The sequence below is a fragment of the Lepidothrix coronata genome, unplaced genomic scaffold, assembly GCF_001604755.1.
Source record: "Lepidothrix coronata isolate B3197 unplaced genomic scaffold, Lepidothrix_coronata-1.0 Scaffold173, whole genome shotgun sequence".
NCBI lineage: Eukaryota > Metazoa > Chordata > Aves > Passeriformes > Pipridae > Lepidothrix > Lepidothrix coronata.
In genome coordinates, this window is record NW_016690353.1 from 352,874 (window position 1) to 378,867 (window position 25,994).

At 49.9% G+C, this 25,994-nt stretch overlaps 2 protein-coding genes across 4 annotated transcripts in view; both read right to left on the reverse strand.

The window, feature by feature from the left end:
• HHATL (hedgehog acyltransferase-like) overlaps positions 1-19,691 on the reverse strand; it is a 23,202-nt gene extending 3,511 nt beyond the window's left edge. The window contains exons 1-11 of one of the 3 annotated variants that reach the window (XM_017830038.1): positions 19,686-19,691; positions 14,423-14,429; positions 9,874-9,937; positions 9,427-9,540; positions 9,084-9,278; positions 7,848-8,057; positions 4,573-4,744; positions 2,986-3,130; positions 2,586-2,621; positions 1,779-1,901; positions 1,509-1,587 (exon numbers count right to left, since the gene is read on the reverse strand). In XM_017830038.1, coding sequence (XP_017685527.1) covers positions 1,509-1,587; positions 1,779-1,901; positions 2,586-2,621; positions 2,986-3,130; positions 4,573-4,744; positions 7,848-8,057; positions 9,084-9,278; positions 9,427-9,540; positions 9,874-9,936 — 1,137 coding nt within the window. In that variant the 5' untranslated portion in view covers position 9,937; positions 14,423-14,429; positions 19,686-19,691. Of the gene's footprint in view, positions 1-1,508; positions 1,588-1,778; positions 1,902-2,585; positions 2,622-2,985; positions 3,131-4,572; positions 4,745-7,847; positions 8,058-9,083; positions 9,279-9,426; positions 9,541-9,873; positions 9,942-10,449; positions 10,584-14,422; positions 14,430-19,685 lie in introns of those variants that run through there. The other 2 variants (XM_017830036.1, XM_017830037.1) reach the window with 2 other exon arrangements.
• Positions 18,590-25,994, reverse strand: part of CCDC13 (coiled-coil domain containing 13) — a 27,092-nt gene continuing 19,687 nt past the window's right edge. The window contains exons 13-16 of the mRNA XM_017830039.1: positions 25,190-25,318; positions 22,721-22,880; positions 19,575-19,684; positions 18,590-19,366 (exon numbers count right to left, since the gene is read on the reverse strand). Coding sequence (XP_017685528.1) covers positions 19,207-19,366; positions 19,575-19,684; positions 22,721-22,880; positions 25,190-25,318 — 559 coding nt within the window. The 3' untranslated portion in view covers positions 18,590-19,206. The remainder of the gene's footprint in view (positions 19,367-19,574; positions 19,685-22,720; positions 22,881-25,189; positions 25,319-25,994) is intronic.

The window sequence follows — 25,994 nt, forward strand, 5'->3', positions numbered from 1 at the left end:
CCCCACCCTCACAGCCAAGAATTCCTTCCCAATATCCCATCTAACTCTGCCCTCTGGCAGTTTAAAGCCATTTCCCCTTGTCCTGTCACTCCATGTCCTTGTCCCTCTCCAGCTCTCTTGAAGCCCCTTTAGGAATGCAATGGCTGGGTAAACCATTCCTAAAAGAAGAATGCTGTGGTATACCAGAATTATTATTATTATTATTATTATTATTATTATTATTATTCCTACATGCAAATCAATCCCAGGTCCTGGTAAAGATTGATACTTAGGAATTAAGAAAAAAAAAAAGCTGACAACTAGTGACAGCAGCAGAGTGAAATTGTCACTGGCACATAATCCTCAGGAGCTGCTGCTGAGAGTGGACCAGGGAAAGGGTTTATATCAGTCTTCAAAGAGCACAGTGAATCCCCAGGCCACTTAGTGCTGAGAATTGTGGTGCCACAGGGAAGGAGATTTCACTGCCTGTGAGAGCTTTAATCTGATTAGAAGTTCAACAAGGAGAGCAAACAGGAGGATTGCTCTCCACAGTTTGTATTCAGAATGGATCTTTATTTAGCCAGTTTAGGATCTCCAGACTTCGGGCTGAGCAAAACAAATAAGGAACATAATTGCTTCCAGGATGGGGTTTCCTAAGTTTTTCTTTCTGTGTGTCCCTGAGACACCTTGGTCTCAAACAAACAGAGGCAGGCTTTGAACTGTTTGGAAAATAATTTTTTTCTAGTACTTAAACACTTGTTTTCATCAGAAATTAGAACAAAACCGCTCAAAATGCCAAGATGTTTTTCAGAACAAGAAGAACAAATTATTTCCATGTGGAAATACAAAACCATTTCCCCACAGAATCACAGAATATGGATATTCCCCATAGAATATTCCCCACGTGTCCATGGGGAAATATTTAAGCTTTTCCCCATGGACAGACCCCAGATTTTGTGCCCGTTTGTGGTACTTTGATGCCTCATTGGAGCTGCATTCCTGCTTCTCTTGCACTTCTGTTTTCCCCCTGAAAGGTCCACCCCAACCTGAATTTCCCGGGAAGCATCACAGGGGCAGGTGGGAGTTTGCTCTGGGTGGGTGACACAGAACATAAAATGAAGGGATACAGAGCACCAAGGCTGTGCTTCCCTTGCACAGCCCAGCAGCTGATCACAAGGATGCTCCAGGGACATCACAAGTGTTCAAAGAACATGTGGATGTGGCACTTGAGGACAGGGTTTAGTGGCGAACACGGTGCTGCTGGGCTGATGGTTGGATTTCATGATCTCAGAGGTCTTTTCAAACCTTAATAATTCTGTGACCTCAAAGGCCACAGGAAAGAGCTTGAGGAGGCCAGGACATGGAGCTCCATGGCACCATCAGGGATTCTGCTCTTTAATCCCAGCTCAAAACGGATCTGACTCGTACAAACAAGTTTGAGTTCCCTAAATTCATGATGCTTTCCAGCACCAGAGTTTGGTCCCAGACCCACTGGCCTTCCCCCAGGCCCATGCAGCCCAGTCCCTCACCTCCAGTTTGGCAAAGGGCCCCAGCTGGAAGAACTTCTGCACCCAGAGCTCGAAGTTGAGGCCGAAGCAGTTGACGACGACCTCGCAGGGCCCCAACCACAGGGTGGTGACAGCAAAGGTGGTGACACTGGCCAGGAGCTCCTTCGGGATGCTGTCATGGTTCTCTCCAATNCCTTCCCCCAGGCCCTTGCAGCCCAGTCCCTCACCTCCAGTTTGGCAAAGGGCCCCAGCTGGAAGAACTTCTGCACCCAGAGCTCGAAGTTGAGGACGGACCAGATGTAAACGACCTCGCAGGGCCCCAACCACAGGGTGGTGACAGCAAAGGTGGTGACACTGGCCAGGAGCTCCTTCGGGATGCTGTCATGGTTCTCTCCAATGTGATCATACACGTACCTGGTGGCCAAGGAAAGGGGTTGGTGCTCCCTGTAGTCAGGGAGACCCCTCTGGAATCCCTTATCCCGCGCCCACCCACCGCAGGCTCCTCGCAGGCAGGTCAACCCAGAGCATCCAGTGGGAAAGGGAGGATGTTCTGCCTGAGACATTCTGGGTTTTTGCCTCATCCCAGCTGCTTGTGACTCATGTTCCTCACAGAAAAAATTCCCCCCTTTCCCCCGCTGGCAGGTAAAGGGTTGATAAAACTTTGGGATCTCTCAGACTTGTTGGTGCTCAGGATTTAATTGCAGAGCAGCCACTGCCTTCACAACAGGTTTGCTGGTGTGCACTCGTGGCTTAAGGGAGATGCAGATGGAGCTACAGGATATGGGAGACCTGGGCTCAGTTCCCTTTTCTCCTGGTAGAATATGAACCTGACTCTTCCCCCCTCGAGGCAACTCTAAACCCACAAGACTTAAAGGGATTTCTGGGACAGGACTCTCTTATTCCCAACTTTGGAAGAAGGGGCTGTTGCTCTTTGTGGCAATTAATTCAGCAGGTGTGGGGCTAAACAGACCAAACAGTGGGATTCACCCAGAAGAGGGGACAGCACAGCTTTGGGATGAACAGCATTTGATGCTTCACTGGTATGTGATGAAAGAGAAGACCCCAAACCAGGCTAGAGGTGGTCAATCAGACACTTACTTGCACAGCCAGTCATTAATCCCTCTGTCAAAATGCCTAAAATGCAGATGATAAAAACATGTTAAAACACACAGTGAAGATGATAAAAAACTTGTTAAAACACCCAGTCCCCTGGCAAGGTACCCCCTGGACCTTGCTCTCAGAAATGCTCCATGCTCCTGCCTTGGACAGGCCCCACTATTGACGTGGTTTAACTTCTCTCCTTATTCCTGCCCAAGGATATTTCCCTGGGCTGTGCCAGGCCCTGAGTTGGAGGTTCAGTAGGGACTGTTCGCTGCAGGTGGTCTCCAGCTCACAGCCCATCTCCCCAGAAGAGCAGCCCAGCTGTTCTCCCCTCCATGCACATCCTGTTCAGCTCAGAAACACTGTCCCTCTCCCTCGAGGCACGTGGGGTACTCACGTTTCTGCAAAGATGTAGAGCATGGTGATGCACTTTGGGGGCTGGGGTGGGTCCAGGTGGTCCAGTCTGGCGATGGTGTTGATGACCCCAAACATGACAGCAGCTTTCACCCAGTCATACACCAAATTGGAGTAGGCCAGGCCAGCTGGAGCAAAAACGAGAGTCAAACTGTTGAAGAGCAACATGAGATGTGTCACCCTCAGGACTTCTTGGGGACATCATGTCCCATGGGAGCAGGAAGTCTGCTGCAACAAACATAACATCAAGAGGACAGTCTAAAGCTGTCTTTGACCAGCAAAACTTTTAAAACTAAGCTTTTTAAGAAGCTTGAACCAAAGGACAGTCTCTTCTTTCTCAGAGTATTTGGGAGCAAACTGTTAATTGGTCTTGGTGGTCTAAGAAATTCTGTACATTTGATCATTTATTCTGTCACAACATTGTTCCTTCCCTCTGAGGCTTGTTAACCCATGATGAAATCACCACAGTGATTTCATCAGCTCTGACCTCTGAGGTTTTATTGGCACCTCCATCAAAATGCCCCCTGTGGCCATAGAAGTAACATTGGTGCTACAGCAGAGCCAGGGCCAGAACCTCTGCCTTGGAGAGGTGTCTGACATTGGGAGACAAACCCTGCAGGATCAGGCACTAAAGATTGCAAATTCCTGTGCAAGCAGAAAGTAAAATGTCCCCATCCTGGTGGGATTCAGCTCTCAGCTTAAGGGCCATGCAGTGCCTTGATGCTCCCACCATGGACCAGCCAGGTGGGATCAGAACAGTCAGAATAGCTCAGCTCCCTCTGGAGCAACACATGCAAGGTCAGTCCACCCAGGTCTCTTAGGACACCCTAAATCCATGCTAGTGCCATTCCAGCTGTGTTAGGATTTTATCCTGCCCTCCAGCTGCCACTCTGGAGAGACATGGGGCTCCTCCAGCCCCTGCTTGTCCTCTGCCGTGTGGGTGGTGCCTCAAACGCTGCCCTCAGACACGTATTTGACCGGCTGAAATCCTCATTCCAGCTTCCAGCTGAATTCCAGCCCTGCTGCCACCAATCACCCTGGGAGTTTGGCTTTTGGAGGTCCCTAGTCCAGCCCTGCTTAGAGAACAGCCAACTTTAAATGAAGATTACACTGCTCTGCACATCGTCCATTTAAGGATTGAATATGAGTGTTTTGGGATAACCTGTAACACCTCTGGGCCCCTATTCCAGTGTTTGACCACTCTATGAACAACATTCCTTACATGCAATCAGGTTTTACCTTGCTGCACGTTCTCTGCCGTGCCCTGGTGACTTTTTGGAGGTGCTGAGCTCCCTTCCAGTCAGAAAAAGGCAACGAGAATGTCTTTGGTGCTCAGCTTCTTGAACCCCCAAACTAAACACTTCGCACTGAGAGGGTCAGACCAACACCACCAGCTCTGCGGGGCTGCCCTGCCCCAGCTCTGTGCTGGAAGAAGGGGGGGGTTTCACTCAGACCTGTCCAACACAGGCCTTGCCAAAGGCTCTCAGTGGGGGCGGGTGCAGGTCTGGGTCACTCACCACTGCCTTGGAGCTGAGTACAGGGGTGAACGTGCCCAGGCACGGCCACTCACCCAGGGACCAGTCCGAGAGGCGGGTCACGAACTTCAGGTCGGAAGGGAGGGTGAGGATGTAGAAGAAGTGGAAGAAGATGTCCACGGCTACGATGGCCCCCACGTGCAGGAGGGCGTTGACTCGGATGCTCTTCATCTCGTCGTCTTTGCGCCTCAGCTCCCGCGTGCTCACCTGCCAGGAGGGAGAAACCAGGACGGGGATGAGCCGAGGGACGGGATGGGCAGCGTGTTCCTCTGTCCAGAGGGACACTCGAGGTCCAAAGGGGGACTCACAACTCTCCTTTGAAATCACACATGGACTTCATGGCCCAAATTTTCACCGATTAAGGCAGAACCAAGGACTAGTTCAGGTGGGCACATCCACAAGGAGCAGGACACGTCCCACCCACAGCATCCCTCCTGTTCCCATCACTGGGGAGTCCAGCAGAGCAGGCACAGGGTGACACACAGCAGGGGCAGCTCTGGCTGTACCACTCTAGGTGGAGTGAAATCCACACCCACCAGGGAACTCCCAGGGTTTTATGTTCTTTCTGCAGGGATGTGCTCAGAAAAATCAACTTCATGCTTAAGGATGGCCCCTTGCACAAGTCACTAAGAGGGAGCAAAGTGTCCGTACCCATCACATCCAAAGGATGGATTGCAGGCATGGAATCCCACCTGACAGCTCCACCAGGGCCAGATACATAATTTTGGCCAGGGTCATTTGGGAGGAGGAGGATGAGTGATAAAATGAGAAGGCGAGCTGCTCAAGGGGCCGTCCCGAATCGGTGGGACCTGATTGATGGGAATTTCACCTCTGCTGTGCCTTGTACAAACAGGGGCCGGGCTTTGCCTCCAGGAGCTGTCATATCTCTGGTCCTTGTAATATAAACATCATCAGAGGAAGCTTTCAGGATTACACCGGGCAGAGCGATGTCCTTGCTTCCCCGCGCTGCGGTAAAATTGCTGCTGTATCCAAAATCCTCTTATGTTTATTACTTTCCCTTTATTCCCCGCGAGAGGTGGGAGCTCTCCCTGCATAATCCACAGGCTGCCGCACCAGCCCTGTTGTCAAATCCAGAGGATTCCTGGGAATTAAAGCCTTTGCCAGATTTTTTCTGTGTCTGTTATAAGCCAGGTGCTTTAAGGATATGAAGAGGTCGCTGGGCCCTGGGCTGGAGGAGGAGCTGAAGGAGGACAGGCTGTGGCATGGAGATGTGTGGGAGGACACAGAGCCCTCCTTCCATAGAATCATAGAACCATTTAGGTTGGGAAAATCCATTAAGATCATTGAGTCCAACCATTACCCCAGTGCTGCCAAGGCCACCACAAAACCATGTCCCAAAGTGCCACATCTACACGTCTTCTAAATCCCTCCAGGTGACTCCACTGCTTCCCTGGGCAGCCTGTTCCAATGATTGACAACTATTTCCTTGAAGAAATTTCACCAAATCTCCCACTCTAAACCTCCCTCAGTGCAACTTGAGGTTGTTTCCTCTCATCCTCATGTCTGTGTGTGGTGACATCACTTGGCCACCATCGCCCTGGGATCAGGGCTGTGTCCCCCACACTCCCAACCCTGCAGAAGGGAATTTGTTCCCTTGATCTTGGTGAGAAAGATGCTTCTCATCTCAAATTGGGTTGGCCAAGCCCTGGTAGAGATGAATTTCCACCTCACATGGGGGTGCAAGAGCTCCACCGGGATGTAGGGCCAGTCGGAACCAAAGGGACAGATCCGTTCCCTAACTGGGCCATACACCCCACCCTGGGAAAGGGTTCTGTCTGCCTCCTGCCCTAATGGCTGTTGGGCAGTTAAGAACTCACCTCTGCAGTCAGCTGCAGCTCCAGCAGTGCAGGGGGGATGTAGCCAGGAGATGGCAGTGGTGGCCAGGCCAACACAGGACCCCTGGCTGGGGCATGGGAAAGGGGGTTGGGGACTTAATCCTTGGTGCCTTTGGGGTGATCATTCTAAGCAGAAGAGGGGAGAATTGCCCATTAAGTGGCTTTAGACATCCCAGTTTGGGGCTGTGCAAAGGAACAGGAAATAAAACTCCCCCTATATCGAGTCTGGTAGGAACGGTGGGAGTTCAGGTGTTGGAGACATGAGGAGTTTGATGTCCCAAGTTACAGGTACCCGGCTGCTTCCCTTAAGGGGACACCAGAGCTGACCTCATGATCTTCAGGGTCAAATGCTCTAAAACCTCTTTTAATAGATCCTGTAACACCTGAGAGCTTTTGTTCCTTTCAACAGGCACCACAAGGTTGTTAATTCCCTGTGTGAACAAACCAGCAAGGAGCAGGACTCGGATCAAGGCTTATCCTGGAGGAAATAAGCCCAGGGCAGACCCTTCCTTAGACAACCAGTACCAGCCCCACATTGGAGAGAAGGTGCTGGGCTGGTGGGTCTTTGGTTCCCTCCTCACCACAGGGCTCTGGCTGCTCTCCCCTGCCCTGGCTGGTTTTTCTTCCGAGTCCACAAATGTTTTTCCAAAATGCTTTTGCACCCAGATGCCGATTTGGGTCCAAAAATTCAGTGTAACTGTTCTTCTTCAAAAGGGACCAGAGGGGTGGTGGGAATCCTCCTCAGCAAGGGGTCCCTCCCTTGGCCAGCAGCACTGGTTTGCTTTGATGACCAAGAGGACGTTGAGATGGGAAGAAGAGAAGAGGGAGAGAGCAATCATTGCTGGTTTCCTTGATCCCTGCCTGTGAAACAGCTCCAGATGTTGGCTGGTCTCAGCTCAGGTTTCTGCTGATGTTTCCCAGTGCTCTCTGGAGTCTGCTCGTCCAAAAGTTCCCTTGGTTTTGTGGTACAGGCAAAGGTTTGGGGCATCAGGATATTTCATGGAGCACAGAGGAAGCCCCTGGTTGTTGAAACACGACCTTCCACCCAATCTTAGATATTTCTAGAGAAATTAGTCCATGCTTGGCCCTCACTGTGACCTCCTGGCACTGCTCAGTGAGGCAGCAGGAAGGAATTGGGATGACAACGCAAGGACACTGGGGCACCAAGCAGGTGAGGGAGGACACGGGCTGAGCCCTCCCTTTCACCGCAGCAAGGTCCTCCCTTGTGAAATGGCCAAAAACCCCAAAGAAAGGTTAAAACCCCATCAGTTTATGCCCCTCTCCACAGAAATCACAGCGTTATGCACACCCCAGTCTATGGCCACAAGCTCTAGGCAACCACAAGAAGTTCTACAACCGTTTTCACCTTCACTGTGAAAGTGAAGGCCAGAATTGGTTTTTTTGTGGGCATTAAACCCAAGAAAATAAATGTAGGAAGCCTCAGGAGCACTCACCTGGGCATGGAACCGGTCAAAGGTCATGACAGGCCCAAAGAAGAAGAATGGGAGGTAGAAGTTGTACTTGAGGAGGTCGAAGATGGAGTAGATGCCCTCTTTCCTCTCAGAGCTCTCGAGGGCAAAGCTCATGCAGCGCATGATGGTGAAGGTGCTCCCTCCGTAGAAAAGCACATCTTGGAGATCAAAAGCTCCCGTTACAAACCCGCTCTGGATGAGAAACCAAGAGTTACCACCAGGAACGTGGTGTCACTCCTGTGCTCCTCTGCTCTGGGGGGGACATCACTCCTGGGGCAGCACAGAATCATAGAATGGTTTGGGCTGGAAGGGACCTCAGGGATCATCTCTTCCCAACCCCCTGCCATGGGCAGGGACACCTTCCACTATCCCAGGTTGCTCCAAGCCCTGTCCAACTTGGCCTTGAGCACTTCCAGGAATGGGGCAGCCACAGCTTCTCTGGGCAACCTGCTCCAGGGCCTCACTAACCACACAATGACAGATTTCTTCCTAACATCTCATCTAACCCTGACCTCTTTTAGTTTAGTTTTCATTTCAGGCAAAACTTCTAATTATGCTCTGACACCAATTGTCCCCAGAGTGAATGAGCCAGAAAGAGAAAACTGGGGCTTGGTTTCCCAGCTGGCTCCTGCATCCCAGAGTTGTCAGGAATTGTTGGATCCTCTTGTCCATGCGGTCACCAAGCAGCTGTTGGTCATGCAGGCTTTGGGGTGGGTCCCTGTCACAGGGGCATAATCTCTCCAGCCAGTACAAGGTTGATGGAGAGGGACTGAGTAGCTTGATAAAGTCCTTCCTGGGCCTCACTCTCCACCCACCAGTGAGACAAAATCTTAACTGGGCTGTGACCTAAGAGATAGGCACTGTGGGATCAAGCATCCTGAACCCATCCCAGCCCTGTGATACAGGTGGGGAAACTGAGGCACAAGGATGGAACATGTCCTGCCTGGCTGACAAACTGTTGCCTGGGCAGCAAGAAGGACTCAGGCGTCCTGAGCTCTGGGTCATGAAGCTGCCAAAAGACGACACAGACCCCGTGGGATTATTCCCAAGCTCAGCAGCACAACAGTCCCCTCCCTCTCAAACACTGTGGGAACTCTGACTCCAGGAGAAAGGCCAGGATCTGGGGGTGTCCCAGGAGCCCTCTTTGGAGATAAACCCAAGGCTATGGACACAAGAGGTCTGGAAATGAGGCAGACAGAGGGCCAGGTCAGCACCTACCTGCCATGAGCCAAACGGCTCCACCTTGAAGGAGGCGAGACAGCAGAGCCCGGCCACATAGCAGAGCCACTTCTGCTTGGCCAGTGCCACGGAGTAGAGGACTAGGCAGTGGGAGAGGATGATCATCAGGTAGACCAGCCCCATGCTGCCCAGCACAGCCAGGGCCCCATAGATCATGTACATCACAGCCCGGTGCTGCGGGAGAGAGCCGTGACCAGGGTCAGCCCGGGGAAAGCACCAACCCCGGAACATCCCCCCGTCCTAGAGCGTCCCCCAAGCCTCCTCCACAGATCCCAGCTCACCCTGGTGCTTTCCCATCCATCCCCACACACCCCTGGCTCACCTGTGGCACCGTCATGGAGCAGATCTTGCCGAAGAGGACGTGTCCCGAGAGCGCGAAGATGATGACGTTCCTGAACGAGGTGAACCACATCACCCACTCGAAATCGGCCACATCCTGTGGGAGCAGCACCAGGCAACTCACACCCCTGACCCAGCCACATGACTATCACGGCCTTCTCTTCCCATTTTCCACCCACTGGCTCCCAAGCACTTTAGCTCGGACACAAAACCCTGGGAGAGACATGCAGAGGTTGCTTGTCTGGGCGCGCACAAAGCAGAGCATCCCCAGCCCTGCAGGGCTGGTATTTTCCTGGCTACTTTAGGGACAAAAATACAAGTCACGTGGACTTTGCAAAAGTGTGTCAGCAGCATCAAAACCAGCTCTGCTTCTCCACTGTCCAGCACCGACCATGTTGTCTAGAAAAGGCCAAGTCCTTCCCCTGCTTACCATCTTCCTGCCGAAGTAGTGCCAGCCCGGTTTTATTCCATCCCGAAAGGCCTTTCTGTTCATGCTGTCTGCAAAAAAACCCCCAGAGTTATGGGGAGAGAAACAGCTCTGGGAAACGGGGTCTGGGTTCAAGCAAGGCAGGGAGGCTTCATCGTGGTGATGAGGAACCATCAGGGCTCAAACAGCCCCTCCCAAATTGCCAGGGACAACCATCAGCAACCACAGATGTTCCTGCAGGAACTTCCAGCAAAATCTTTTTGCCAGGGCACATCCCCTGGCTGATCCCATGAAACTTTCAGGTTCAAACAAAAAATTTGGGAGGCATCCCTGTGTAGGCAGGGTGGTTGCCTGTTTGTTTGGGCACTGTCGGGAGAGCTGTGACGTCCCACAGCCTCTTGCTCTGAGCTGTGGAAGGGGGCACAAGGAAGCAACCAAGCAAAAATCCCTTTGGAAATTATTTACAAGCTGTTTTCCTGCAAGAATTAAAGCCAGGGACCTGCTGCTTGATATTGAGAGCTGGAAAAGCAGGCACCTTACATCCATCCCCCCTCCCAGGGATGTGGTGGGAAGTGTTACCTCTGGATGCTTCGAAGATCCCGCTGCCACTGTAAACCACGGCACAGGTGACCACGAGGGCATAAAACCCCAGCTCGTAGTGTGGGAGCATCGTTTTAACCCCCATGGTGGCAGCTTATCCCTCCGGCCGCCACACGGGATCCACACCTGGGAAAAGGGAGACAGGAGAGGGAAGAAAACCAGGGGTGAGAGCTCACCTGCCCTCCTACCCCTCAAACACCCTGAATTCCTGCTGCTCCTCCACGGGTCTGCTTTGGGGGCTTCCTGGAAGGCTGGAAGCTGAAGGGAAGGAGAAGGGGGTCACACCTGGGGTGTGAACTCAGGTGCAAAGAGAGAAGTTGCTGCAAACCCCACCCAGGAGCCAGGATTTGGGGATGGCTCAGCCAGGTGTTCCTGATAAGGGACTCTTCCCATTTATCCCGACTTTCAGAGATGCTCTGGGATGTCAGCTGCCCAGGATGGGTCTCCTCCAACGTGCACCCCCCCTAATTCCTAGTTGCATCCTTGGAGGGGCTCCAGGAGAGAGCACGGAGACAGCAGTGGTGGAGAGGATGTGATGGAATACCCCAACTCCTCTTCCCTGAGCTGCTGCTCACCTTCTGCCGAGGTTTTGCCCAACCTCCAGCTCTTGGGGGGCTCCAAAAGCCCCGCGGTCCCAAATTCCTCCCAGCCAGGAGCCTTAGGACGCCGCAGACACATCTGAGCCTCCCGGCGGCATCTGCAGCGCTCGGGGGGTGCCGACACCCAGCCCGGCAATTAGCCCCGGGCTAATTACTCCCGCCAAGGCTAATTAACCCCGGCGCGACGTGCCGTGCCGCTCCGCAGTCTCCCGACCGCCTGTCCGGCAGCTGCCAAAACACGGTTCAGGGCTGGAGCAGCAGGGATGAGGGATGTGGGATGCGGGATGCGGGGGGAGAGGAACCATCCCCGCGTGTGGGAGTCCCCTGAGAGCAGCGAAGGGATTACGGAGTAAAAAGCGACCGGGTCACTCTCTGCTTTGGCACCCGCATCTCAAAGCTTCTGCGCGACTATTAAAGTAATTAAATACAAAATTCAAAATAAAATTAAAAAAATATATTACCTTAGTTTTGAATGTTTGTTTTTATTTGGTCACCGAGGTTTTTAAAGGCGGGCGGGGGGGTCCTGAGAGCGATGCGGGGTGAGCCGATCTCCCCCCCAGCGTGAAGCAAACGCGTTTCCCGAGGGAATTGGGGCTCAGCCCGGGGAGAATTCAGGGGTCAGCCCGAGGGGGAATCGGGGCTCAGCCCGGGGGGAAATTCAGGGGTCACCCCGCGGCCGCTCCCGGTGCGGGGCCGCTGCAGGAGAGCGCTGCGGTTCCCCTGCGGCGGGAGGGCACGCACGGAGGTGCCTTTAAAAAGCTCTTTTTTCCCCTCCTTTCCATGCTTTCCAAAGCTTTTTTTTTGGAGAGGGAGCAAGGCCACCCCGCAAAGGAGCCGGCGGGAGGTGGCGAACGACCTTTTGAGGGGGCTGGCGGGGGTACTCCTCGGACAAGTTTAACTCCTGATCTCTCCCAGAATGCCGAGTCAGGTGCACGGGGGGGGGGGTCCCCGGTGGTCTGAGAGGCCGCGGGGCATCATCATCACCATCATCATCATCCCCCCGCTCCCCTCCGCCTCTCCCGCACCCCGACCGGGCGCTGGGAACAGCCAGAGGTGACAAAGAGCCCTGGAAGTGCGGGGACAGCGTGTCCCCACCCCCAGCGTGGCTCCCCCCAGCCCCGCATCGCTCCCCGCTACTGACCTTGAGCCCCGGGGTCGCGGGGGGAGGCGGGCGAGGGTCGGGGATCCAGCGTCCAGCACCGCGACGGGGGGGGGCAGGAGGGGGGAAAAGGGGAACGGGAGGAACAACAGAGGGGTTTGGGGACCGCAGACTTGCCCTATAGCATCCCTCAGCCCGGCTTGGTAGTGGGGGGGGGCGGGTGTATTTTTGGGCTGCCGTCCCCCCACCTTGCCCCTGGAGGAAGTTTGGCTGGGAGTGGAGCGGAGCGGGCGGGAGGTATTTTTATTTTAGAGCAGCACTGCAGAGGGGGGTGGCTCAGGAACTGTCTGTCACGGCAGCTGCTGGAGAGGACCTGTGCTCGCTGCCAAAGCTCACCCCGAGCCAGGGGACACGGCCCGGGGCCGGCCCTGGGAGCCCCGGGGCAAGGCAGCCCCCAGGCAGGGACCCGCTCCTTCCCAGAGGGGGTTGGGTCCCCACTTTAAGGCCCTGTAAGGGTGAGAGTAGACCCCCATCACCCTGGGGGAGAGGGGAGGCAGCTCACATTGCACAGGGACGGGGAAGCTGAGGCACGGAGCCAAGAGGTGCAATTCCTCCCTGGCTTGGAGGAGTTTAAATCTGTGCGGGGCTCGAAGCTTGCAGCATCTCCAGCTCCCGGGTAATCAGCGTCCAGACAAGAGGAAACAACATCAAGATGGTCCAGGGAAGGTTTAGGTTGGATATTAGGAAAAATTTCTTCACTGGGAGGGTGGTCAGGTGTTGGAACAGGCTGTCCAAGGATGTGGTGGGATCCCCATCCCCGAAGGTGTTCAAAAAACACACTCTGGGGTTGTGGTTTAGTGGTGGGTTTGGCAGTGCTGGGTTAACAGTTGGGTTTGATGATCTCAGAGGTCTTTTCCAACCTCAAGGACTCCATGATCTCTACAAATCACCTTTGGGGTCTCCTTCTCAGCTTCCAGCATCCCCAGCAGAGGAAGGGAGTCCTAGGGGAGTCCTGGGAAGGGGCTGGGTTGGGTTGTGGCCTCCGTTATTTCAGGATGGGCAAACACAGCTTAGCCAAGAGCAACTCAACACACCATCAGGTCAGCTCCATCCCCCTGCCCTGGGGCCAAATCTTCCTTCCAAATCCCTGTGAGATCTGGGGAGAGCTCACACTGGGGCCAACATCTCTGATCATCTCCCGAGCTGCCTTTAGAGTCAGAGGAGAGAAACAAGGCAGAGAACCCCGGATTTTATAAATACCTCCCCGGGTTGTCTGGTTTGGGGTGAGATGATGCATTCCGGGCTCCGGAGGGGGGGGATCTCCGGGACGAGCAGCCCTCGGGTCAGCCCAGCTTTGCTGTAGCACTGCCTGCCAACAAAAAGGCTCTTCAGCGTCATTTTTGACCCGGTGAGCGCAGAGAGAGGCTCTCCTTGGCCACGGCCGTGTGGCCAACACTTTCAGCACCTAATGAGCCACTTAAATTTGCCGCAATCGGGGCGGGATTCGGCCCCTCAGATGCCTCGGAGCCCCAGCCTGTATCCTGCATCCTGTATCCTGCTGCAGCTCCAGCCCTGCCCGGGGACTTGGCTCCCGACCTTGGCATAATTGACTGCGTGCTTAGAGGCGAAGTAATTAAAAGATCGGTGCAGATAAGCACGGGGACACAATTCCTCACGCTCCCTCTGCCTGTGGCAGGCAGGGAGGGGTTTATGGCCACATCCAGGAGCCTCAGCAGGAGGGAAAAATCGTGTCTGTGGATGCAAAGGGACATCAGCTCCCTGCGGTGTGGGGAGACACAGGGAGGACACGAGGAAAGGGGCACCGGGGACTGACAGATCCATGTCACCCTTCTGGCTCCCAAACGTGCTCACCCCCCATCCCAATCCATGACGAAGAGAAAAACACCCCCCAAATCCTTTTTTTTCGGAGTGTTCGCTCTGCCGGGGGCACAACGAGCCCGTTGTGTGGCCGCGGGGATGGAGGGGGGGGATCTCGGATCCGTGGATGTGAGGGATTCCAGGAGGGCTCCCGAGTCACAGCCCCATCGTGCTGCTCTCGTTGGGCATCCACGGAGTTTCAGGCCAATGATAAATTTTAATTATTTTTTTTTTAAACCCAAGTAACTTTTGATCTTGCTCGATCCAAAATGCAACACCGGTGAAGGGCTGGGCAGAGCTTTTTTATAAGGCTTTGGGAACTGCAGTGTTAAAAATCATTCAGCTTTAATTTATACATATTTTTTAAAAAATTAACCGATCCTCTTCTTGATTTCTAATATAATGATTTATTTTTAATGTAACCAGCCTGTCTCCCTCAGCACAGGTGACACCTCTGTGTTTTACTGCCTCAGTGTTTACGGCTTTGAGATGCTTTAAATGGTATTTTTTCAAACATTGGGTGGGTTGCTGGAAGTTGTGGCACAGGACCTGAGGCCAAGCCACTCTTTAGTGGCCGCGAAAGTGAGTGGGAAGGTGGTGGAGGGGGTTCAAGGAAAAGTGCTTGGCTCTGTCCCAGTGAGGCATGGCATGAGCTGGAGATGTTAATGGGGACACCAAACAAACCTCCTGGCTGCTGGAACAGATCTTTGGATGGGAAGGAGAGAGGGTTTTAATCATAAAATGCTAGAATGGTTTGGGTTGGAAGGAATATTAAAGGTCCTGTAGCTCCAATCCCTCCTGCCATGGGCAGGGACACCTTCCACTGGCCTTGGACACTTCCAGGGATGGGGCAGCCACAGCTTCTCTGGGCAACCTGTGCCAGCACCTCACCATCCTCAGAGGGAAGAATTCCTTCCTAATATCTCACCTAACCCTGCCTTCTTTCTGTTTAAAGCCATTTTGTCCCATCACTCCATGTCCTTGTCAAGTCCCTCTCCTGCTCTCTTGTTGGTCCAACATGGATTGTTTTCTACTGCCTTAAGTTGTTCCATTGAGTTCCTCACACAAACATGTCACTGGGAACGTGTCAACCCCACCAGGACCTCAGCAGGCATCTTCCTGCCAGCAGGATGGCTCAGGAGAAAGGAGTGTGTCCCCCACCCACCCATCCAAGGTCCCTCTCAGGACCCCTCCCAGCACCCCCAGAATGGCTCTGCCCATCCCTCGTGGCCCACATCAACTCCATCAGTGGTCCCAGGACCTTCTGCCACCCCAGGGAAGGACTCTGAAGGAGGCTCCCACCACTTCCTCCCACCCAGCATCAGGTCAAACCTGACTGCCTTCAGCTCCTCTCCTCACAATCCCCTCCCATTTCCCAAAAAAATGCCCCAGTTAGGTCAATGCCAGGCTGGAGTGACCCCCCCATCCCTTGCTGCCACAGTGCATCCCACAGACCACTCTTCTCCCTGACAAATAAGCTGCTCTGAGCCCAGGGCTGTGGATGGTTTGGGAGCTGTAAGTGGACACTCCAGGGACTCAGGTGGCATTTGTGGAGTGAGGCCACCCTGTCCCATGGGAGCAGCCATCTGGGAGCTGGGCTGGGAGGGGAGAGGATGAAGGGAGAAACCCAATACCCCTCTTGGCTCAGCCATGGCTTAATTTAGAGCACAGGGGCTCTGCTCTTTTTCCATTTAAAGATGAGCCTCATTCCTTTTGTCCTGCATGGGATGAGGTCCCTGTGGCTTGCAGGGCAGTAGCAGCTGCTGGCTGGGGCTGTGGAGGGGCTGGCAAAGCATTTTGCAGCTCAGTTCCCCTTTGCCACCAGCTTCCTCCCCATTTCACCCACGTGAGGGACTGAAATCTGTCTCCTCCTCACACCTCTGTCCTGCTCTGGAGCCTTAGGAACGAGTCAGGGCTCTAAACTGGAGCTGTTACAGTGGGATCAGCTTTATCTCACCAGCTGATCCTCTGCCCCTTGTCCAAGTGGATCCCAGGGCAGGGAGAGCTCTCCTGTGTCAATACATCTATATTTAACCACCCTGATGCAACTTAATTCACGTTACAGCCACTTTGGAGAGCTCTTCACAGGTAAACACCTGGCACAGGCCCAGAGGAAAACGATGACAATTCATCAAAGATCATTTATTCCCAGGGGCTCAGCTGTTCTTTAAAATGGGATGCATCCATCAGGCACTTCATAGCTGATTTATGGGAATGCTCTGCCCAGCTCCAGGGCAGGATAAAACCTCCAAGCGCTTGGAGGACTCGTATTTGGAGTTAAAAGGTGGCCAGATCCTAACAAGGAGTGTCCACAACCAAATATTTGCAGCAAAATTAAGCTTAACTGTATCCACCAGCCCGTGCCAGGGGTGTCACCTCGAGCCTGTCACCACCTTCAGCTACAGTTAGAGTCTGAAAAAACTCAGAGCTTATCAAAAAGCTGCCTGTGACACAACTTTTCACTGGATGAAGGTTGTCCCAGTAAGGAAAAGCTGGGGACTCACACTGATTTTATCCAAGAGAGGGTTAACAATGGCTGGCTGAGAACTGAAGCCAGAGAGATCCAAATGAGAATGGAAGCAGGGGATTTTAACGGGAGGAAAAAGAAACACTCAAACTTCCAAGGAAAGCAGGGGGTTGTGGGGGGGTTTCATATAAAGCCCAGCTACATCCCTAAAAGAACTGTAGCTCAAACAGCACATCCAGTGTGCCAGAGGGATCCCAGGATTGAGGACCAGCACCAGGGGGTTTTCCAGGCAGGGAAAAGAATATTTTCATTGATTTTGTTCTCTGAGTGAGGGGTTGGGATACATGGGGCTGCTGCTGCTTCCAAAGTCTGCCAGGGTTTCTTATATTCAGCAACAAAATGACATGTGTTGCAAAGAAAATTGGTCTCATACCTTGAAGGCTGTGAACCAGTTGCTGCAAGAGTCAGCAGGGGGAAAATTCAAAGGCAGGCCACTCTGTGGAAGTGCAGAGGGAATTTATTTCAAAATGAAGGTGAAAACTGAGAAGTCCTGGACAATCTGGGCTGTGTTCAGACCCCCCCACTACATGATGGTAGATTGCACATTTCCATGAGAAACAGCTACTTACAGGTACAGGCTCTCTAAATAAACTTATAGTGGTTTAATTCCTTGTCAAGGCTCTGTGTGTGCATGTGTGCAGAGGAAAGAAAAAGGGAAAATGGTTCTGTGCAACCCCAAACAAGCATATGTTTAAAGAAATGAGTGTTGCAGCACTTGAAAAAAAGGTCTGCAGCGTGTGCTGGGGAGCCATATGCGTTGTGTAACATCCCAATTCCTTCCCTGTGCTCCATGGGCTGATTCAGAGCCATTGTACTGGAGAGTGGTTTGATTCCCACTGCTTCACGGGGACAGGAGACAAGGAAGGAAGGCAGATTGCTCTGCTCCACTGCTGGGAAAATATTATGGATTCACACTCCCGCGTAAGCGAAATCAGAATCTCCAGCTGCCCGGATTTAGCACAGCACAGTCTCCACAGCCCTGCCCCGGCTCAGGCAGCTTTTCAAGGGGATCTGCCCACTCCTGCAGGTCCTTAAAATATCTGCCAGAGGTGGAATGATTTCTTCCCCTTCACATAATCATCAGGATGGAGCTGAACAGGAACAAAGCACAGCTCACTTGGATGAAACTGTGTCTCACTCTCTCTCTATCTCAACCCAGGATTTATTCCTCAAGTTGTCCAGGGATGATCACAGGTTGCAAGATGCTTTATCCTCTGATGCAGCTGGCAGGGTGAGGAAGGAAAATGTGGCAATGAAGTGTTTTGGTCCTGCTTTTTGCAAGAGAGGCACCTGACAGCTTTGCTGAGCTATAGGGCAGTGCTGGGGGAGCAGGGCAGGGCTGGGAAGTAGAGAGAGTAACTCCCAGGAGCTGAGTTTAAACTCAGCTCCATGACTTCCTCCATCAGGGACTCCATGAACTGTCTGAAAAGAGACATCTTTGAACCTAAGCAGGAAAAAAAGGCAGGGACAACACACCTGGAGTGGCTCCTGCTCTGCACTTTTTCACTCTGCACAAGGGGAGTCAGGATGAGATCCCTGTGCTGGGGAAGGGAGCACAGGGAGTGGGAGTTTTTCTCCACGAAAATCCACTTTGCCCTGGCGGTGTTGTCTGGGTTTAAAGCCTCACAAACTTCAGGCTCAGAGAAAGAGGCTGACAAAGCAAAGCAGAAAAAGAAGAGCTTTCAAGACTTTCAGCTGAGAAACAAAAGCAGCACTATACAAAAATGACTGGCTCTCCATTTGCCTGGAATCCCCAAGGCTGCTCTCCCTGGCAGGATGCATGTTAATGCCTTATTAGCTTGCACTCCGTGTTCTCACTGTGCTGCAGGAGAGAAGGACAGAGCTGGCAGGGCTGGCAGCACCTCCAGAAGTCCCAGCACTGCTGCAGTGAGGACCTGCCTGTGTTTTGTGGCATTTCTTCCCAGAGAGAACAAGATCTGCCTGATGGATGAATGCAGAGACCCAGAAATAGGGAATTCATAACCTGGATGGTGAATTTGGTGTGGAATGGGCTGAGTTTAAGGTAGGTCTGACTCATTGCAGGGGTGATCTGCACAGTGTAGCTTTTCAGTGGAAACTCCACTGAGTTTCAGAAACCTCTTCAAGCAAAGAAACAGGCTGGAATGGTGAGTGGAGCCACCCCAAAATTCACTTGCAGACATTCACAGGCCAGGCTAACCCCGTCCCTCAGCACTGAAGTGCTGCAGAAAGCCTGAGACAGACAGGTATCAGTGTGCTGATAAAAACAGAACTCAGTTTGTTCCAAGGAAGGGGGCTGGCCTAACTTTTGTACAGCAAATTCCTTCCTGGGCTGATAAAGGCACATTGAATATTGAGCCCTCTCAGGGAACATTGTGTTGAAACCAGAGAGGTTTTGCCCAAAATCCCACTGAGGATTTGCAGCTTTCTAAGTGCACCAACTCCAGCCTGTGCAGCCCTGCTTGCCAACTCACAGACAGAATCTGCTGACACATGAAACCTCTACTTTTTGTATTTCATCTCTGTTTCTCATCCTCTCCTGTAAATGCTGAAGATCTGAGGCTGCAAAACTACACTGCCACTGCTCCAATTCCCAGGCACAATGCCTGGGCTCTCTCCTTGCTCTGCAGCCCAAAGGACTCGGGATATCTCCCTTAACTCTTCTCCTGTTTCTGCTGCTCAATGGCCTGTAAAAAGATTTTCTTCACTTGCTCCATTGTGTCTTGATACAGTTTCAAATCTTCCTCTTTCTTTCTCACAGTTGATTCCAAAGCAGCCTGCAGAGCTTTGTTCTCATCCAGCTGGGTCACAAGCCTAGGAGGAAACAAAGGGAAAACTTTCCTGTGAGCTGTGGAGCTCCAAAGCAAATCAAAACAGCTCTTCTGTTTTGGGGAAGAGACTCTTCAACACGGGATCTCTGGTGATTTTGTGACAGGCGTGAGAAAGAGCAGAGTTAACGCTTGTTCCCTCCCATTCTGAGGTGGGAAAGGGTAAACACAGCTTGGAGAGAGGGAAAACTCACCTCATGTTCAGCTCCTCTCCCTGTGATTCCGGGGGCAGCTGGGACAGGGGGAATGCAGGGAGCTCCTTCCTGTCACTCACATTTAAGGGGAGTCTTGAGTGACCCACAGACTGGACTGTAGAATTAATCACAAAATAGAGTTTTAGTAAAACAAGCAATTGTTTTTAACGAGTAAATCTCAAGAAACAGTGAACAAATACTAAGGAATTCATTAAATTCTACGTATATCCATGATAATACTGTAAATATATAGGACAGACTTTTATTTTAGTCTCCTTTCAGCAAAATAAAAACACGATGAATTTGCATTTCAGGGCTAAATGCAGTAATACAGGTGCCTACATGTGCAGAGAGGAGAACAACTAATCCATAATATTAAAGCGAGAGGGAAATAATTAATCCATAATATTTAAGTGACCAAAACAATAAGTGACAAGGAACAGTTGAAAAGGATTATTTTGATGTTAACCTTGTAATTGTGTTTCAGATGCTGACAACTGTTGCTTCCTGAGTGTCTGTGACAACGTTTGCACGTGGCACATTTTGAAGCAGCTTTTGTAAAGCACTTTGACCCTCAGCATAAACACAAGTTAAATGTACTTCAGTGTGTGCTTCAAACTAAGGTTCTAAATTTATTTAGGATTGTCCACCCCAAAGATGCAGCTCCTATCGTTTCAAGGGGACACAGAAACTTTTTTCAGGGTTATAGAGAAAATGTAATTCAAAAAATATGATTCAAAATTTACTACTGGGACTGGAGAAGCCAAAACACTGTGATTCTACTGTACATTGCAACTGCTGTTTTGTGCTTGTGTTGCTGGTTTGGTGCACTGCTGTATCACTTTTCCAAATTCACATCCCTCAGAACATCAAATCTCTTCAAATAAGTAAGTTTGGTATTAGAACACTAAATGTGGAATATCTAAAAGGAGCTGGTTGGAAACTCCTGAGCCCTGACAAAAACAAAGCAGAAGAAAAGGCTGTGCTGTGTAACCAAGAAATGCTTTTGATCTTGGGGCTGTGTTTTACAGGGCTGAGGAAAACCTGCTGTTACCTACCTGTCCTCCTCTGGGATAATTCTTTGATAATTTGGAATTTGGATAAGACAGGTAAAAAAAAAACAAACATGGAAAATGAAAAGCCTGAATAATTTTAAAACACAACTGGGTTGTTTCTACCTGCTTAGCATCATTATCTACTTCCCTTGAACTGGAGAGACTAGAAACATTAGATTAGCAATTAGATCAGCTCTCTCTAATTTGGCACTTTCAGAAAGAAAAGAAACTGTGATGTTAATTAGCAGGTTTTCTAGTCTCTATTTTATATTCAAGCTTTTCATTTCTTCTTATTTCCTCAACTCTCTGCCATGAAAGCATTCAGATAACCCCCATGCTCTTCTGAAGAGGTGAATTACAGACTTGCAGACTCAGTTTTTGTACAAACTCCAGAAAGTTTTGGCACATCACAAGGGGCTGAGCTCTCATCAAAGCAGGGTAGTGAAGTAGATTGTTACCCACTCATCTTATGGATTTAGAGAGGATTTCTTCTTATTAGTCTTACTGGCAATCCTTTTCTACTTTTGCTTTTAGTCCTTAAGCAGAGAAGATTAATGAACTAAATATTTAGTGAGAGGGAATCTGTCACACTGCTAAGAGCTGCTGCTTCCTCTGGCTGTGAAATGCCAACCACCAGAGGTGAATTACCTTATTACAGCACAACAACCTGACCAAAATGGCTCAGGACCTCAAAGTTTATCTCTTTATCTCTTGGAGGTTGAAAGGAAAAATATACATGGAGCACACGTATGGCAACAGAACAACACATCAACCCTTCACCGGGTTGTACAAAAGTCTGAGCACTCAAAAACTCAGTTAAATTCTCCAAAAGACAGCACCAAAATGCTCCTATGCTGTTTAATCAGGAAAAAGTGTATCACTGAGAGCTGTATTCCCACAAATCTCTCCTGGCTACTACCAGTCCCTACACACACCCTGATTTCTTCCTCTGGGTATCTGCAGGGCTCCAAAGCCTCTCACCTCCAAATCCTCCTGGGAATCACAAAGAGCATCCCATGATATGAGTTCTGTGAGGCCCAGCACTGCTCTCTTACCAAGAGGAATGTCCTGGATCCAAGAGGCCACAGCACTTTGTTTTTAGACCCTTGGTTTCTATGGGGATCTAAGTTTTTCTGCTCTCAGGCTCTCAGTTAATACAGGTAAGGCAACTCTAAAAAAATTAGTGCTCACAGGAAAACATGTGAGTATGAGTCAGTGTGGCCTGGAGCCTTTTCTAAGGGCACAACAATCCTGCTCTAAGGAATGTTTTACAGAGAGGAGTTGGTTTGAAGCACTTACTCAGTCCCCACTCAGGATAAAGGTTGTGGTCCCTCTGGTCACCCTAACTCAGCCTGACACCACCCCAACATCTGCCCAATTGAAATTCCCCTTCCTGCTGTTCATCTCCTGGCATTTAAAGCTTTTTTACTTCACTAAAATAGACATTAAAAGGCAAACCACTGGAAAAGTTTCCTTAAGAATATGTGCCATTTTATTGGTTTAGACACTTTACAGAATCAGAGTCCTTAAGCAATAAAAGGACCTGATCAGGGAAATAAAAATTTTAACATCCACCATGAATTCTTCTCCTTTAACTATGCCAGTGAGGCTTTCATATTTATAGCAGGAGATTATCACGTTCACGGGATAATAAATTACACCAGATCTAATTACTTCATCACCAGCACTAGTTTTTCATGGGCACTGACAGGCCTTAAATTGGGATGCGTCCTTTAATCCTGCTCTTAACCTTCAGCTGGATCCCTCAGGCAGAAGAGCAAAGGGAGCACAGAAGTGGCTGTGGGGGCAACACAGAGCAGGAGCAAGTCTTTTTTTTTTTTTTTTAATCTGGAGACTGTCACCCCACGTTGCAAAAATCCTGTTCCCACTCCAGTCTGTTGCAAAACCCCTCCTGAATTAAGAGGGGCTGGGATTTTCCCTCCTGTGTTGTTCCACTGGATCTGGGCAGGTCCTGGGCACCACGTGCAAGGTCAGGCCCTTGTCTGGGTTTGACAGATGGAGCCCAAATGCTGTTGCTGTCTGCTAACACAGAGGTGAAATGGGGGGCAGAGCTGTGGCTGAGTGTTCCACCTCACCTGTTCTGCTCCACAGGGGTGGTTTCTGTCCTGTTGTGTTTTTCCCTGGATCCGTTTGCAGCTTTTCAAGCTCCTGTTCCAAAATGACACTTTGCCACTGCTGTTTCTGAAGCCTCTTCTCAGCTTCCCAGACCTTATTGCTGCTTTCCTCCACCCTGACAGGAAAAAAAAAAAAAAAAAGGGACTTCAGCTTATTTATGTCGAGTCTATGTCAAATCAGTCCTGGTGCTGAATCCTGCTTCATGCTGCATAGCTCCCAACAGAGGGAAAAGGGTTTTCCATGCATCCAAAGGCAGAAATCCCAGTGAAATTGTTTTCTATGACATCTTCCAAACATGCAAAACAGAAGTAACTGATGTGTACAGTTAGAAATAACGGGTTTGTAACTGGAGGTTGCTTAGATCCCGTAGATCCCTTAACTTGTGTGAGTTCACCACTGGGATGAGCGGGAAAGCTGCGGATCACTGAGGAGGGATCTTTCACTACAGGAATAACAAACAGCATTTTTTTAAGCACTCTGGGAAAATCTGGAAGGAAAACAGTTTATAGAAGCACTGTGCAGCATTTAACTGGTTTGTGTCAGTTATCTGCAGAGAAGAAAAGGAACTTGATGTCGCTTTTAATAAACTTGGCCGTGGAAGGGAGTGAGTGGAAAAGAAACGGATGGTTCACTCTGCAGAGCAGCACAGGGGAGCAAACTGCCTCTATTCACCCCACACGTGTTAGAAAATTAACTGCAGGAGTCTAATGTGCACCCACAGACACAGTCACTGGTGCATCCTGTGGGGCAGTGACTGATAGCAAGTGCTTTAGAGGAGTTTAAAGCCGGAGAGAAACACAAATTGCCTCACTGCAACGTGCAGAATAAAAGAATTCCCTTCCTGAGCCCGCGGGGGATGCTGATTACTCTCTGAACCAAGAGATTTGATTAGTTTATTTCACTCCCAGCTGACATAACTAAAAAGAAAAAAATAAATATTACAACTATAATAAAATTATATCACTGTCTTAAAAATCCAGCTCCGGGCAGGACTCGACCTCCTGTGGAAGTGAATTCCCAGGCTGGGGACGTGCCACGAGATGTTTTATTTCTCTCAGTGGCTCTGAATTCACTAAACTTTCATCTGACCAGGTGCTCCTATAGCATCCACATTAGACAAAAAGACAATTAGACAAAAAATGACAAGATTACTTGTTTTTTTAATTACATAATTTGCCAACATGAATAACTTAAGCCAAAACGCTGTAGAAAAATCCCACTTTTCACCCTCCTCTGTGCTCTTCTCTTGATTTCAGTATTGTCTGTGTTACCTGAGCTTTGTTACACTCCAAAAGAGGAGGGCAAAGGAGGAATGCCTGATTTATTTGGTTATTTTTTACATATATTGATGTTGAAATCTGACTGGGTGCTATATTATCCAAGAGTTATTGCACACAGTCTCACAAAATTTATGTTACCTGCTTGATAAATGTGTGATAACTGTGGAGCTGCTGAATCATCAGTCTATGATGCATTTCACTGTGCATTTCATCAGCTCTCTTCCTTATCCCACAGTGGTGCTAGCCCCATCTCACCCATCACACCTCCATCCTTATATCTGATTGCAAAGCTCTGTTAAAGTCACTGGGCTTACAAACATGAAAAAGATTTTCCCACCATGTATTTGCAGGATCTAGCCCTTAAAAGCATCTTTTCCAAGGTTCTTAAAAAAAAATATGGATTTTTTTCTGTGATTAACCACACAGGGTAAAAGTTAGACGAGTGAGAATGATAACCATTGTCAAATAAAGCAAGTAAGCAAACTGTGCTTATTGTATTAACAAACACACAGACAAAAATATGCTTCCTATTTTAGAATACAGATTTGGGAATCAAAATAACACACATTCCCTAACTGGGGGGCAAAAAAAAAATAGCAGTAGCTGAAAGGTGTCCAAAGAGAACAGACTTTGCTTCCCTTGTCCACCTAAAACATAGCTGGCTTTTAACATCATCTTACATCAAACTAAATAATAGAAAATGAAATTTCAAATAAAAATCAATGCTATGCTTCAGTTAAACCAGAAGAAATTAATTTAGGAAAGTATACAGTGAAACTTAAAAAGAATGGGAGAAGCTTTGGAACATAAGTCAGATTATAACTATAATTACAGTATTTACTACTGATGAATAATGTTGCTGCCTAAATAATTCCATGAATGTATAAATACAGGAATGCTAGTTTTATCTTGGTGCAGCAAGCTTGAAGATGGCTCTGTTTTTTTCTGCCCTTTGTTCTAAAAGGATAATAAAAGAAATGAATCATCAGCCAGGCAGGGAAAATTGAGTAGAAAAAAAGAAATGTAAAAGCCCCTATTTAAGGAAAGGATCCCACTGTACCCATGTGCTGTGCTGCATGTTAGAGACTCTTGAGTGTTCCCAAATCACAGGATCCCACAAAGGACAGGCAGGATCAGGCTCTACCTTTTCTGCAGCACAGTCATCAGTGCCAGGAGCCCGTCCCTCTCCACCTCAGCAGCCTGGCACAGAGCCCCGTGCTCCGTGATCTGTGTCTGCAGCACCTTCCGCTCTGCAATGTCGGTGCCAGGGAGCCTGAAAGCAGCACAAGCACAGAGAGGCTGTTTCCCATTCCAGAAATGAAAGAAAAGAAACAAAGGCAGGATTTGAAAACCACATCCAAATACACTTGCCTGAAGGTTCAGCCAGAAGGCAGAGCCAGGCTCGCTACCCCCCACCCCCCCAGCAGCAATGTCTGGACTATAATAAATAGAACAGAAATATTTGGAAATAAAGGCCCTGTGAGTTTCATTAGAAAGGGGTTTCCAGGATGCTTCCCCTTCCCATCACCCCCAAAAACCAAACTTCTACCCCTGATCAACTCATTATCCCTGACTCTCCTCCCACTGCTCCTGCCAAAGAGGATTCTATCTCCAAAGTGCTACGCTCAGCTATTAAATGCCCTGCTATTGATTTTCTCCCTCTGAAAGGCTTCAGGCAGCAATACTACAATGGCTGTTCTTGTGCCCAACATGTGATGAAAGGAAGGGGCAGTTTTCCCATGTATCCCATTATTATGCACTTCATTACTTCCCTGACCTCTCTGCACTCAGGGGTATCTCCTTCAGAACAAAAAAGCAAGAGAAATCTTGGTGGTTGGGAGTAAAAATGGGAAAAAAAATGGATTTATGTGGTGTCAAATCAGCAATCAATTAAAAAATTAAGATAGCAAGAAGATGTTAGAGCCTGTGCCAAAGCTCTTGGGCAGTAT